This window comes from Lissotriton helveticus, chromosome 10 (genome assembly GCF_964261635.1).
Source record: "Lissotriton helveticus chromosome 10, aLisHel1.1, whole genome shotgun sequence".
In the NCBI taxonomy this organism is placed as follows: domain Eukaryota; kingdom Metazoa; phylum Chordata; class Amphibia; order Caudata; family Salamandridae; genus Lissotriton; species Lissotriton helveticus.
Genome location: NC_136071.1, coordinates 635,867,616 through 635,884,118, shown reverse-complemented (window position 1 = coordinate 635,884,118; position 16,503 = coordinate 635,867,616). Strand labels below are relative to the sequence as shown.

Genomic DNA, 16,503 nt, shown 5'->3' with positions numbered 1-16,503 from the left:
GCTGATAGGGATAATAGAGTGTTAGAGATCAACCCCCGCTAAGCGAGTGTTAATAGTCACCATCGGTTTCTTGAAAAACAATCAAAGAAAAAAGATTCTGAAATGAAATAAATAGCTAGAAAGATACATATTATGTAATGCTAAGTGATTTGTGCTAGAGGTGTTTGTATCCTCTTCTTGACAGTTTGCCGTGGAAGTTGAGGGCTACACTTTCGCCATAGGGACCACCTTTTTGTTAAAAATTATCCGGCCTGGTCCCTGGGTTACTGGGTTGCCCCTTTTGTTTCAGAGCACTGTCAGGCTATGTACATCCCTAAGGTGTTCCACCTGAAGTGGACACTTGAAGAAGGTTTTCACCATCTTGTTTTTGGTGTAACTGGGAACTCTGGGTCAGGTTTATGCCCACTCTCCACATGAAGTGGTCATATAAGGGGTGTAGTCACCCCATGGGTGGTAGCCCATTGTCTATTACCTTACAGTCCCCTTAATACCCTAAATTCAGTGTTTAGGTGGGCACCTGACACCAGCGATGCTGATTTGTCTACTGAGAACCGAAGAAAGGACCAAGAAGAGCAGTCACCGCTAGAACAGAGGACTTTGCCACCACTTGATGCCAAACCCTGCCTTGCTGCTGGAACCTTGGCAGTTGCACTGACCCGACTCGTCCATACAGGCTGAACTCCTCCCAAAGGTGTGGAGAGCAAAAGGCTGAAATCCTCCCAAAACTGTGGAGGACCATCCCACAACGTTAACAACAGTGCAGCATTTCCCTTGGGGTGAGGGAGCCATCCCCCTGTATCTGCAGGCACGGAAAGCATCTTTCCGGTAACCAGTGCTGTTAACTGTTGGGCCCACCAAAGGAGCAGTACGAAAGGAGGAGGTCTCTGATGCTCTGGAAGGCCATTTTCATCTCTCTGGCGAGTTTCGAGATGCTAGACCCTTCATGAGCCCCCCAGCACTAATACCCTGATGAATATATGACGTTACAATGCAAACAATTACAATGCATGCCTTTACCATGCGTTTTTTACATAGCAACTACCATTACATCGCATGATTTTACAACGCATGCCATTACAACACATTTTTAAAAACTACCATTACAATGCATACCATTACAACGCATACCAGTGAAACGCATACCAGTACAACGCCTAATACTTTTAGGGTAACAGTGGGGTAAGTGTTGGATAGTGTAGGTGTAAAAATTACTATTCCCACTCCAGTGAGTGCAACAGTAGGGTAAGTGTTGGATACTGTAGGGGTAAAAATTACTATTCCCATGTACCCCAAAACCCATACCCACCCTAAAACTAAAAAATATCCATTACTTACCTTATAATGCAATATAATGGTATGCGTTGTAATGGTATTTGTTGTAATGGCATGCGTTGTAATGGCATGCGTTGTAGTGACATGCCTTGTAATGACTGCATTGCAATGGCATGCGATGTAAAGGAAGTTGCGTTGTAACTGCTGCGTTGGGAAGGTAGTGCATTGTAATGACTGCGTTGTAATGGTTGTTGCCCTACCCTGACTACTGGGGCGCTTGCGCCCACCACGCTTGTTTGTGTCCAGTCTGGACACAACCGCCACAAAAGCTTACCTGCACATCAAGGGACTTTGAGAGGGACGAGCTCCACATCGATAGTGGCCCTGCTGTGTCTCTTTTCCCTCCTCTACAGTTATACCGGGAACTGTGAGATCCTTGAACACTAAAGTGGCCCCCAGCCAGCAACTCTGCACCCGAGCTCCTCAGCCCAAATACACGTATTCTACCTGTGTCCCCTTGGCCTAGGAGTCCCCACGAGCTAAGGCCCAGTTTGGGTTCTGCCAGACTTGTCCCCAAGTCCCCCTTTGCAGACTCTGTTGTTTTGACTGGTCTCTTTAAACTTTGACAGCTGACCGTGCACAAGGCTACAATCGCAATCAGCACCTCTGCATCCGGATACACCAGGGCAGGTAAACCCAAACAGCTGGGGGTACTTTGGACTTTGGCCCCCAAGCACCTTAAGTCATAAAGGATACCCTCTGCACCCATTTACATGTCTTTTACTTCCATAAGATAACATTACGGCGTTCGAGTCTCATGCCCCAAATCTGAAAGCTTTGTTACTCAGCTGTTTTACTGTGTATAAACAATAACAACTAAAGTACTTAACCTGATCCCAAAGATCTGAAGTCTAAATAGTATATGAAATAATGTGTTATTTTTTTCTAGATAGGCTTTGGATTTCTTATTGAGTGTGTGTCTCATTTATTATTACTCTGTGTTCAACAAATGGTCAACACTCCTTTCTAAAAAGCCTAAGCTGCTCACCCACACCACCACTGGAAGAGCACTTGGGATTATTAAAGTAAGCCCCTGTAAACCAATAGGGGTTGTCTGGACTATTTGCATTGTGCAGTGCTACATTTGGTATACTACATAAATAGCCAGCTTCCTTCAGGCGCCCCTCCCGATTCAACAAAACCGCAATCCGTGAGCAAGGCCTATGTCATGGCACACACGCATGATCCGTGTTCGCCTATTACAAAAAAAAAATCTACATTAGGGATCCAGACAACAGTACAGTTGGACACTCAGGGCAGGGGGTACACGTCTTTTATCATGCAGAGGACTTTTCCGTCCCAACATATACATTGCATTCTCAACTGTTTCCTGGGTGTTTTTTTCTATGCCTTTGTTATAAACAACATCCCATATCATTCTGGGCATGAATTCTGAGGCATATGTCATAACTGATTGTCCAGACTTTTAGTGTGTTTTTGTGGCCGCTGCTTTAAGTATATCTGACATTTACTTAAATACTGTGCAATTTATGCACGCTTTTAAATATTTACAGCTAAACCTATGCTCAAAAGACAAGGTGAAAGAGATTACATCAGTCTGGCTTACTAAGTCATCGCCCTGGTTATTCCTCTGGCTTGTGTCAAGAGACTTCATTGACATGAGATATTAATTGTATTTTCCTAGGGGGATAAGCATGTGATGTAATCTTTGGAAGCATAATAATTATCACAAAGTACCTCCTTTTACACTCATTAGCTCATATCACTGAATAGGACCCCAGACTAAAATAACATATTCCAGCAAGCACTGTGTTATAGTGGTCTTCTCAGACACTGCGATGGACAACAGTTCCAAATGTTTAAGGAACTCAAAAAAAGAACAGGTAGTGCCAAGAACTATGTTGATTGCTTACACACTGAAAAAGTCTCTGGGCACAAATGTGGCAGCAGATTTCCTTGCCCCTCCCTCCCTGCCAGCCCCTCCAACTCCCAGGACTACTTATGGAGATCGCTGCAGGGCCCACAGCGAGTATCCCCTGCCCTCCTGGTCATGTGAGCCGCTCCCCTCTGCTGCTGCAGTAGCTCTCTCGCTGTGAGTGCCCTCAGCCCTAAGAACGCCTTGAGGATGCTGGTTTGGTTCCGCTGCTCTGCACTCCGGACCCCTGTGTAACTTGCGTCTGCCTCACCACTTGCCACTGGTATTTGTGTTTGTATCTCCATCATGGTTATTGGCATTTAGTGGTGTGCTTACATTGTGGTAACTCCAGCTCCTTGCCCTCATTCTGTATGAAAGCTATAAGGAACAAGGGTCCCTAAGCGTGTATAAAGAAGAGTAATACTCTGGTGCACAATATTAATGCCTACGGAGGATTTGATCAAACATTGGGTGACTTTTGATTTTACTTTATTCTTGATGTCACAAACCCATTCTGTTGCCTGTGTGTTTGCGCAATACATCTTGTTGTGCCCCCAGTAGGGTTACACACCCCTAAAGAACCAATTTTAACTTTTATACAAATAAACTATTGTTTGATCGAATCCTCGCTGGGCATTATTATTGTGCACCAGAGTATTACTCTTCTTTACACAGGCTTCCCTTGTTCCTTACAGCTTTAAAACTTCCCTTGGTCCCTAGGTGTCCTTGGGTTTCCCTTATCTGGTTGAAACACTTATTTTGTTTTGAGCATTTTGAAGTCCATTGGTAGTCTCTTCAGGCTATAGTGCCCTGGAAGTATTGTTGTCCAGCCCCCTCACATCGCATACCTGCTCCCACAGGTTCCTGCATGTTTTCTGGCCCCTGCCCGCTCATCCGACCTCCCAGGACTACTTATGGAGGCCCCTGCTCCACCGGTGCGCCAAATGTGCACCAAAGACTAGCCCATCTGCGCCTGGACCGTACCCAGCACCAGAATCCCCGGCCCTCCTGCCATCCACCGCTACAACGCCGGGGAGCTCCTGGCTCCTTCCACCGCTTCTGGGGCAAGGTGACCAAGACTCAGTGGACACAGGCCGCTCAGCACCACCCAACCCGAAGCTTCTACAGACCTCCACCAGGCCATCCAGAACTTCTCCACCTGGATCACCAAATACACTGACAGTCTCCCGGGTGAAACCAGCAAAAGCCACCAAAACCTCAAAATATGCCAGTTGGTACACCCCAAAGCTCGGAATCACCAAGCGCAACTGCTACCAACTTGAGAAACAATGACGCCTTACCAAGAACCCCTCCCGTCAGAGCTGCTCACAAAACAGCCCTCAGCAACCACCACCTGCGCATCAAGGAAGCCAAGAAAATACTTATCAATGTCTGTATCTCTACCGTGGCCAACCACACAAAGACATTCTTCAAAATAGTCAAGGAATTATCCAACCCAACATCATCAGAGAACACCATCCACCCCTCCCTTGAACTCTGCGACACCCCCTCGGACTACTTCCACAGCAAGATTGCCACTATCTACAACAATTTCGACCCCCAACCCACCATTCCCATCCCCAACAATCTCAACCAATAAGCACACACCAGGCAGATGATCACCAACTGGTCTCTGCTCACCATCCAGACCACTGCAACCATCATGTCTTCCATCCACTCCGGGGCACCCAGCGACTCCTGCCCCACCATCTCTTCAACCTCGGAACCAACCCAATCAGCATGGAACTCACCAACATCCTCAGCACCTCCATCTCCACAGAAACCTTTCCAGACAGATGGAAACACGCAGCGGTTAGACCCCTCCTAAAGAAATCATCAGCTTACCCCAGCAATCTACAAAATTATCAACTGATCACCCTGCTCCCCTACCCGGGCCAATGTACTTGAGAAAGCCATCAACCAACAGTTCAGCGAATACTTGGAACAAAACCACCTACTTGACGCCCTACAATCAGGATTCCTTGCCAACCACGGCACTGATAGCACGCTGATCGCTGTCACAGACAACATCAGAACTCTCCTCGACCGCAGGAAAACAGTGGCCCTGATCCTCCTGGACCTCTCTGCTGCGTTCAAAACCATCTCCCACCACACCCTCATCAACAGACTCTGCAACATTGGCATACAGCAAAACACCCTCAAGTGGATTGTCTCTTTCCTTATGGGACACATGGACTGCCTCCCTTCACCTCCGCACCCAAGGACATCATATGCGGTGGACACCAAGAATCATTCCTCATTCCCACTCTGTACAACACCTACATGACCCCTCTTGGAGACATCGTCAGATCCCACGACCTCGGCATAAACTCCTACGCAGAAAAACTGCACTATTCTTGCTCACGAGGACCCTCTCCAACACCAAAACGAACCTCTACAATGTCATGACCAACGTAGCCAACAAGATGAGAGACCACTCCTTCAAAATCAACTCTGACAAGATGAAAGTGCTGATCTTCAGAAAGAACACCTCGGCCGGCGACCACAGCTGGTGGCTCGCAGAACTGAGAACTATGCCCACACCAACAACAGACTAAGCCCGCAGTCTTGGCATCATCCTCGATAGCCAACTGACCATGAAACAAGTCAACGCAGTCACCTCCTCCTGCTTCCACACCCATTGCATGCTCCATAGAATCTTCAGGTGGCTCCCTGTCAACACCAGTAAGACCCTCACTCAGGCCTTCGTCACCAGCCGCCTCCACTATGGCATTGCTTTCTACATCGGCATCGCCACCCAGCTCCTCAAAAGACTCCAGACCCTACAAAACACTGCAGCCAGACTGAACCTGGACCTCCCCAAATGGACCCACATCATGCACCACCTCAGAAACCTCCACTGGCTCCCCATCCAGATGAGATGCCAATTCAAGATCCTCATGCACGCCTACAAAGCTCTACATGATCATGGACGTCCTACATCAACAGTTGACTGAATTTCCATCTGCCCGCAATACACCTCCTCACTTTCCCACGCACAATTCCCCCCACCCATCCGTCACTGTGGTGGCAGCTCCTTCTCCGGCATTGCTGACAAGACCTGGACCGACTTGCCCCTTACCTTCAAACAGCCCCCTCCCTGGCGGTCTTCCGAAAGAAACTCAAGACCTGGCTTTTCGAATGAGACACAGCACTTTCAGTACCCAGATACCCCTAGGGGTGACAGTGCTGCACTCTATAAATGCTGATTGATTTGTATGTCATCTAACTGCCATACAGTTGGTGCACTTCCTGGGCCAACTTACTATGGCTTTCCTGAAAAGTTAAATAAGCCGGCTGAGTGCAGCCAACTTCACCTCATGTTATAATGACAGAACACATTGATTGTGATACTGAAAATTGGAGGAGTCAAAAATGTATTCATTATTACATTCAGTTTTTGATTTCTTACTGTAATGTTATTTATTTGCTTTTTTACACGTACCTTAGTATATATTTCTCTGACTGACTTGCTCGTAAGGCCGAGCTACCAAATGTGAGAAGGTGTTATACTCATTAAAATCTGATTACCTCTTGATCCTCCTGTTTGGGAAGTGCTCTTACTCAATTACACCTCACTTCAAACATCATTGTGCTTGCCAAAGACATATTCTCAACGGCCATTCAGTAGTGGACTTGTAGACGAGTGGCTTAGTCAAAGCCAAAGTCACTTCTGGGGCCAAATGGCTAATGATGAATTGAGCTTTGGAATGGTTATTGGCAAATTGATGTATTACATTAAACGGTAAGACATGGTTCAAAATAAGCAGTTATCCAACAAGTCTGTAAGCTTTAGTGCATTGTCATCATATTTAGTTTTAGTTTGAGCCAGTTGAGGGGGGCTGTTCCAAGAAAAACCTATCCGAGCCTGACTCTTCTAACTAAAGCGTCATTTTTTATGATGAGAATGTAAACTTGAGCAGTTCAGGCTTTCAGAGTTTGCACTGTAGCACTTGCCGCTGGTGAGACTTGCAACCTGGCTAGTGCAGGTCTAATGAGACGTTGGTCTTGCATTTCTTGGTATAAAGACAAAGGTGGCTGTTTCCTTCTGTTAGGCTCGCCTTTGTCATATACAAATAGGACCAGAAAAACAGTGCAGACCTTATGTCATCTTGCAGTATAAAATCCCGGTGAGATGGCATAAGGTGAACCTTTAGGAAGGAAGGATCTGGTTAGAAATATTAATATGGAGAATCTTCAAGCAGCCGGATACAGAACACAGTAGAATCCAGACGGTAAGGGTGACTAGAGATGGACAGCGGAAACGAGCAGGACTTGCTAAAATGCAAATAAGAAAGGAATGCATTATGAATAACCCAGATGCAAAGGTTAGCCATGTTGGAATGGCAATGAACCTGTTGTATTCTGTGAAGGAAGGTCAGTAATATCACTATGGCTTAAATCTCCATGAAGATTGCCAGGAATCCATCCTGTGAAGGTAAGTTCCTGAGGTCAGTACACCAAATATGAGTAAAGGCGTTGGGACAGTTGTGATTAGTGCTGTAGGTACATTGGCACTGTGAGCCATGGCTGTGACGAGCCAAACACACTTCCGCAGTATCTGTATTTTACAACCCATCCTTAGCAAAGTGTGTGTGTCACATTTTCTTCACTTGCATGAGGGCCAGCAGCATCCTAGCGGTGCTACTGATTGTTAGAAATAGAAGAGGTGATTCTGTGATGTAGGTAGCTGTATTGCTGGTACATATATATATATATATACAGGATGGAGAAGGGTCGGGATAGTCATATTTTACTTTGTTGTAATGTAAGCATAGATTCCTAGCAGCACTGAGTATTACATACATAATTGTTTCTTCAATTAATTGGCTTTTTGAAAAGACCCTTAGGTGGTTGGTGGCATACACATCAATGACTTGCTTTGCTAATACCAAGCTGTGTATTTTCAAATGCTATTTAGTTTCCATAAGAAAAGAAAACACACAGCGGCAAACGGATCACAAGCATTAATTCATTGACAATTAGAACTCAGTATTGTCCCGTAGTTGTATCACCAGTATACAGTTTCACATGCGTGAGAGACGAGCCGGCAGTCAACTGTAACCAGCATATCAATGCTACAGTTTGCAAACATTGAAGATGATTATAAAATGCACATACTTCTCAAACTCTATGCAAAGATACCCAATTGCAAATCTACTCAATGCATGAATATTCAGGCTTTGCCAGATCCCAGCACTGGATCATTTCCCTTCCTTGATCGGTTTGTAAAGAGAGTATCACAACATTCTATGGGTAAGAAGTGTTGGGGTGCAGATTAGCAAAATGTGTCTACCGCATCATTGCAATAATTCAGGTCCCACCATCTGTCCTCCTCTGTTGGGCAGGGACCTCATTCATGATACTGAGTTTAAGTAGCGGTGTCTCGAGGCACTTCTTTTTGTTGTCACATACATCCATAATTCAGTAGAGCATTGGACAAGAAGTATCAGAGAGCACAAAAAGTATATGTTTTATTTTTTTAGCAAACCATCAATCTCCCTTAAAAATAATTCTGATCAGACATGTAATGATTAGTTGTTGCTTATCCTATTTAGTAGAAGGTGTTATGTCTCGAATGAGGCCTGGTTTAAAATGATTAGTGCGAAATAAAAAAGAGACTCACCATTATCTGATACCATTTAGAAATTCCAACACAGTGTGATTGATTACTATACACATGTCTTTTTATGATTTTTTCTTTCATTAGATGATTAAAAAAAAAACATTTTAAGCAATTTGAGAGTGGGTAATGTAGTAGTGTTAATTCCAGAACTCGGAATCTAAGCATTGCAGTATAATGGTAACATAACCCATCAAGTGAGGTAAGAATAAGGACAACTGATGGCTGTTCATCATGTTTCTCTTTACAGACCCTGTATTCTGGTGCTACGTGAAAGAAATCCTGAATAAACATGAATTACAGCGATTCTGTTCTCTCAAGGCGATCACAACAGATATTGGGAGAGGGCGAGCATGGTTGCGATGTGCTTTAAATGAACATTCCCTGGAGCGATATGTACATATGCTTCTTGCTGATAAAATTCAGCTTAGGTAAGATAGTTCAATTTGTACTATGTGTGAAGGAAGATATTGATTTTCATGAGTAGTATATACTGTAAACAATATAGAAAAATTGGCCTATCACATTTTTCCTCATGCCTTTCCTGCCACTAAAAGATGTATCTGGCCTCCTGACTGTCACTACATTGTACCGGCAAATCATTTTGAAATAATTCTCCTTCCACAGACATCCTCACAAATGATATTGGAAAGACAGGACCACTTGGAAGCAGTTGCCTCCTGTTTTGGCATACTTATGCATGGCACAAGGACCATTGGGAAAACTGCAGGCTACCTTGCTTCTTGTGCACACATAAATAATGTCAGTGTGGAAGCTTTCCCTCATGACATTATATAGTAACGTGGTGTATAGAAGCTGTTGCTGAGCCTTACAATTTTAAAGTAGTGGCTAATTTCCTGAGATTTGGTCTGACTCCAACAGGATCCTCCTGCAGCCCCAGGTGTGGAATGGTTGCTGGAATGATCTGAAGGGGTCATGTCTGATCTGGCCCTGGAACTGTATCAACATGGTAGATTGAAACCAGGTACAGTCAATCAAGACCCCAAGGGATGTAAGGGCTTCATGCACTAGTGGTCTGACATAGGGATGTACCATATCCTGATTGTGTTGTTGTCGCCTAGTGTATTGGTTTTTCACATTTACCCACTTCCTGGCCAAGATATCCAATCCTTGATCATAAGTGACATCATTACTCCTCCCATGGGTTGTTGTTGATAGTCCTGCTACACCAGCAACTGAAAGTCTCTAAGAACGTTTTGCTTTTAACCTCCCATACCAGCTTGGAAACTGAATCTGATGAAAGGTATAGAAGAACTTGTCAAGAACTGTTCAGTTGTTTCAGTCCCGTTTGTAGAAATGGGTCGTAGAGCTTATTTAATCTTTTTGGACTATAGGGTCCGGAAACGTTTAATAAAAATTCTACGGACAGCCCATGACAGGAGTGAGTTGTGCTAGGAAATCGTCTTTTTGGATAGTCCAGAGGTTATATGCGTCTTTTGACCTGCTGGATAAATACCTATGTGTCCAAATTAATATTACCCATATTTTAGTGACACTGTATCTTGGGATAATATTGACAGGTGTACCCTTTCATCTTGATATAGTTACATTGAATCCATTTTAGGATGTTCTATTGCAGTAGTCCTATCACAAACCTCCCAACTTCTTAGAGCATATCACTGTGGGTAAGGAGGTGGCAGGTCCTCCAATGGGGAGGCTTAGTGCCAAGTACAACCTGAGGCACTTCTCCCTGCTCCCAATCCTTCCACTAAAAAACTAAAACGAAAGCTGCTAAGCCTGCCATCAGTGTCCTGGGGACAATTTGTACCCTATAATGGATATCAGCATTGCAGTGCCTCGAAGCACGAACTGGAAACCCACTCTATGAAGATGTGTCCAGTTCACATTTTGTGCCACAGTGTTATTTCAGTTCTTCACCTGGAGGCCATGTGAAGGTGGCCATTATCGTGTGCAACATGTGGGGACTGTGTGAGTTGGCAGGGCTGCTATCTGTCACCATAGCCTCCCTCCATCTCCCTATATACTGACTCACACTGTCCAGTTATAGTGAAAGGAATGACAAACATTGACGGACGCAACTGGGAAGATCACATGAGAGATTGTACCGTTGTCGGGGTGGTAGTCCACACAGAAAGGGTTTTCTGGTACACCTGGTATACCTTGCTGGATGATGCTGGCCCTCTTGTATTGCAGAATGCTGTAGTGTTTCCTGAATGCTTAAGCACACACACACACACCCAGGGGCAGCTCACCTGAGACAAATTACTAATCAGGCAAGGTCTAAAAGGCACGCTACAGAAGGCAGTGTTGCAGCTGTTTCCTCAGTATGAAATATGGCCTCCTAGATAGTTACTCTTGCACAGACGTTCTTCTACCTTCCTGCATTTGTCTGCTAAGTTAATTAAACATTTTATTGACCTTGTTCCAGTTGTTACCAAAGCCTCCTTCCTTCATTAGGAGAGTTGTCTTGGCCTTTGTTACTTCTTATTGTGTACCCCTCTCCCAGCCACACCTGATCTAAGTGACCGCCGCCTTGGTGGGGGAAGAATTTCCCTCTGACTGAAACCACTCTCCTGTACGTGTGTCTGATTCTGAGTGATTTGTCATGCTTTCTGAGAAGTTGCTGTTGGGAATACAAGTCAGCGGCATCAGTGTATTCTGGATCAGGTGGTTCACTTGAGAAGTCTTGCTTTGTGGAATGAGGATGGGTTGTTCATCAAAAGGTAACGATTCACATCTATCATACACACCTCTTACTGTTCATTGTTCTGTCTCATTTCAGCTCCTTTGATGATGTCACTGATATATTTTTCCCCTATTCGGGGGGGCCTCTTCATGTTCATTCTGATATATTGGCAAGTGGTAGGGCTGTGTAGGCTCCTATTGTAGTAATTCCTGAGGGTGCATCTGGCTGCAAGTACCAGAGCTGGACTAATTGTTAGTAGGATGTTTTATTGTAAAGAATTTCTTTGATACAATTCTACTCACTGATTGGCGTATTCATGCCAATTTTTATAATGAAAATAAAGGGGAATACTGAAATGTATGTCTCTTTCTGTCTACATAGCATTTTCTCCTCATTCTCAGTACTTTTGATAGATACTTCTAAGCACAGATTCCTCACCTTTAGAATGTTCCCCAGGCACCACACTGGATTCAGACGTCTTCACTCAGTGCTCCAGTGTGTCGCTAAGTGGCACCTTGTGGATCTGTTTTGACTTTGTTCTGCGCCGGAAGTGCAGGAGCCGAGACGCATGTAGACGCCAACCCTCCATACTGTCAGTTAATTTCTTTCTGTGCCTTTGAACGGAGATCCGAAGCTCCACTAGTTGTTAGTTGATGAATGATTACAAAATAATATTTTACGGTGTGCGGGGGGGTTGGGGGGGGTTGGGTTAACTATGTTCTCACCGAAGACAACCGTGTTGAAACTGTGCCGTGACTGACCGAGATAAGGTCTGCATCTGGTGCTTGGGCTCAGGATGTGCAAAGAATGGGTCTCTCTGCTCCTGAAGGTGGTTCGGAATCGTGAAGCGAAGCTGTGTGTCCCCAATTAAGTTGCAAACCTCACTCACCCCCGCTGCTGCTCGAGGCCAAGGTAACAGAGCCAGTTCCATTCTCAAAGCTGTTCCTGTAGCAGGTTTTCTTCACGGCTGAAGAGATCTGTTAATTCAAAGTTTAAAATGGAATGAGAAGCTTAAATAGTCAAAGCAGAACTCATCTTCATCCCGCCGCTCTCTGTTCAAAGAGTGTTCGGGAGGGCATCAAGGTTCCAATCTATCTCGCTCCCAATCTCTGCTTGAGGAGCCAATTCCATTCCACAGCTGGTCTTGCTTCGCCGTCAATTTCATGAGTCCGCGGAGGGACAAAATAAAAAAGGCTCACAATGGTCCATGTTCTGTCTGCTCTGGATCCAGGCAACTAGATGTTGCCTTGGACCCGCAGGATGCATACTTTCATGTACCCATCCTGCAGACCGACAGACATTACCTGCAATTCAAGGTAGGTAATGAGTATGTTCGAGGCATGTGGGCTGCTGAATTTATATCTATGCATAGATCGCCGCCTAGTGTTGGGTCCGGATGATTGCACATTGTTGTCCTGGAAGAGTCTTCGAAGTATCACGAGATAGGTGGCTCCTCCCCTGGACTACAGTGCGCATGGGCATCCCCTCCATGCTCAGATTGTTTTTTTCCGCCATTGGGTTCGGATGTACTTTCTTAACTCAAGTTCAGAATATATATAAATACTCTTTCTCAAGGCCAAAAGGCCTTCGGGGCGTCGGTATTGTCTTTCGTTCGGTGCCTTACACTTGTTTTTCTTCAGCAAGACGTCGAAGACAGATTGCCTTTCGACCCCAAAGGCCCCATCGACGATCGACGATGGAACGAAGTCCGTTCAAGCGCTGCCCCGTTTGCAACTTGAAATACCCTCACATCGATGTCCGGTGTGCAACAAATGTCTCTCACCGGACAACGACGAGGCCAGCTGCATGGCCTGTTCGAAATTCAGATAGAAGAAAACTCTTCGCCTTCGACGCGCTGCACGACAGTCGGCGCGGGACTCGGCACCCGATCCAGAAAACATCTATGGGGGTGACGACGAGGAAGGTGTACGAGAAGAGGATCCTGCCCACTCGGATCCCGCATCGGAGCAAGACTCCCATTATGAAGAGGACGAGGGAGAACTCCACGTCCATGATGAAGACATCTTCGAGGTAGGAGACGACGCACAGCCTCTCGGAGCCGTCGACAACAACTCAAGCGAGGAACTAGGCCCAACCGCAGTAGCGGGGCCCCATACAGACTCTTCCACGGCTCAGGTCTAGGCATCGCCGGAAGGCCTTAGCCAAGATCTTCATCCCCGTTCTCTAGTCCCGCTTCAAGGCCCGACTAAGAACATTTCAAATGAGCCATCGGTCGAACGGCCACACTCAGTGGAGCAATCGAAACCGAAACATAAAGACACTAAATCGAAACCGAAAGTGTTGATAACAACCATCGGCTCGAAGACTTCGGAACCTACGAAGTTGAAACGTGTGCTCGACCCCTCGGGGTCGACAGGGGGCGTCGACCCGAAGATCGGAGCGACAAAGCCGGTGTCTGCTGTTAAACACGTCACGCTCACGTCGATGTCAAAGCCCGGCTCCAAAGATGGCGACTCTTCCAAAGGACTCAAGGCACAAAAAGCCGTCGATCCGAAGGTTCAGAAGCAGCAATTAGTCAAGGCCTTCGAGCCGAAATCCACCCTCGGCACGATGGAACGGACCTCCTCAAAGCCCACAAGCGTACCTGCTGCGCAGCAACGGATCGAGTCGATAAAGAGCCACAAGCACACTGACCAGTCGGAGTCGGTCGGATCGAAGACGAAGTCTTCAAAGCAAGTCGGTCCATCACCAGTGCCTTCTGCGCCGATTAAATACGGCCTGCCCCAACGGCACGTCCTAAGGCTGTCCAACTCACAAAATCTACCGACTCATCCAAGTCCCCATCGGTAGCTGCACCACCTCAGCCTCGAACCGAAGACGTTCTGTTCCAGCCACCAACCTACGACGAACAGTCGAAATTATACATTGACTCCGACTCAGGCCGACTCACCGTTTACAAACGAAAAATCAGGCCTGAAACTCCTATGGAGCCTTACAAGATACCACTAAAGAAAAAGAGAGACTCTACTACCTCTCCTATCCTTTTTGAACCCATACAGCCATATGGGCAAGACTATACCTACTCACCCACACCAGTCACTGAGGATGTGGAGGAAGGGGAGAATGAGGACCAGTTTAACTATCCCATTGACACGGATCAGGATAAGTCCCAGCCATGGGCTGACCCTGTTGACCCTGACCACGATGTCGACATGCACTCTGACCCTGTGGAGGAAGACTTTCTTTTTGATACATTCTCTACGTCAGAAAGATCTGTAAAAACTCTGCCTATGCTCAAGGGTGTGCTCAAACATGCTAGCGACATTTTCAAAGAGCCCACTAAAGCGAGGGTGGTGAACCCCAGAATGTAAAGGAAGTACCGGCCTGCGCCAGTGGACCCTACGTATATCAAGGGCCAACTCCCCATGGACTTAGTGGTGGCTAATGCTCGCAAAAGAGCAAACTCTCAAACAACTGGTGATGCTCCTCCTCCGGACAAAGAATCCAAAATCTTAGAAGCTTCTGGGAAACGAGTAGCAGCTCAAGCAGCTAATATTTGGAGGATCTCCAATACACAAGCCCTGTTTGGCACGATAAGACAGGGCCCACTATGACACGTTAGAGCAGCTTCTGCAACACCTGCAAAATGCTTATAAGGAAGGAGCAGAAATGCTTATACAAGAGGGGAAGTTGATCTCCAACGCGTCCATTAAGTGTGCGTTAGATGCAGCTGACACTGCGGCTAGGGCCATAAACACTAGCGTGATGCTTAGACAGCATGCCTGGCTCCACATCTCTGGTTTCAAGTCGGAAATCCAAACTACTCTACTTAATCAACCAGTTAACCCTAACTTCCTGTTTGGTCCAGAGGTAGACACCACTCTAGAAAAGATTAAAAAGGACACTGAAACTGCAAAATCCATGGGAGCTCTGCAGTCTCAACAATTCAGGGGCGGTTCCTTTCGTCGCTCCGGTAACAGGGGAGCTTCTAGAGGTCAAGCATCGCAACAAGCCCAATACACCAAGGGAGGCACACAATCCACCTATAACAAGAACAATAGGGGTGGATACCGTGGGAACAGCTCCAAAGGCAAAGGACGTGGAAATAATAATACCAGATCCTCCGCCACTAACAAACAGTGACGTCTTGTCACTGCCCCCCGACCATACCACACCGGTCGGGGGGAGACTTCAGCAGTTCCTGCCAGTCTGGGAAACCATTACCACGGACAGGTGGGTGAGACAACTCATACGTCACGGCTATTGTCTAGAATTAACATCCACTCCACCCAACATACCCCCAAGGCACCGTCCTATGTCCGCAGAGCACATGCACTTATTGCAGCAAGAAGTCATCTCCATGCTGCAAAAAGGGGCCATACAACTCGTGCCTTCAGACCAACAGGGTACAGGAGTGTATTCACTGTACTTCTTAATCCCCAAAAAAGAAGGGTCTCTCAGGCCTATTCTAGACCTCAGACCCTTAAATCAATACATCCTGTCAGAACACTTTCACATGATCACTTTACAGCAAGTTCTGCCACTGCTCAGTCAGGGAGATTTCCTAGCAACCCTAGATCTGAAGGATGCCTATTTCCACATTCCCATGCACCCCAGGCACAGGAAGTATCTCAGGTTCACCATCAACAACCAGCATTACCAATTCAAGGTCCTGCTTTTCGGGTCACTACTGCCCCCAGAGGGTTTACAAAATGCTTAGCGACAGTGGCCGCGCATCTTCGGAGACCGCACATCCATGTCTATCCGTATCTAGACGACTGGCTTGTCCAGGCGAAATCGGCCCAGCAGTGTGCCAGCCACATGTCCCGCACAATTCACCTCCTACACAGTCTAGGATTTTCACTAAATTACCCAAAGTCTCATCTTCAACCCGCCCCTGTACAACAGTACCTAGGCGCGGAAATAAACACTCTCACTGCCACAGCGCAACCAAACTCAGCGAGAGTCCACAGCATGCAGGTGCTAATTCAAAAATTCAGACCGCAACACTCTCTCCCAGCGCAAGTGTTCATGCAACTAATA

At 46.2% G+C, this 16,503-nt stretch overlaps 1 protein-coding gene across 2 annotated transcripts in view; it reads left to right on the top strand.

The window, feature by feature from the left end:
- Window positions 1-16,503, top strand: part of SNX29 (sorting nexin 29) — a 1,714,757-nt gene that overhangs the window by 160,596 nt on the left and 1,537,658 nt on the right. For both annotated transcript variants that reach the window (XM_078663166.1, XM_078663167.1), the window contains exon 5: window positions 9,082-9,262. In XM_078663166.1, coding sequence (XP_078519292.1) covers window positions 9,082-9,262 — 181 coding nt within the window. The remainder of the gene's footprint in view (window positions 1-9,081; window positions 9,263-16,503) is intronic.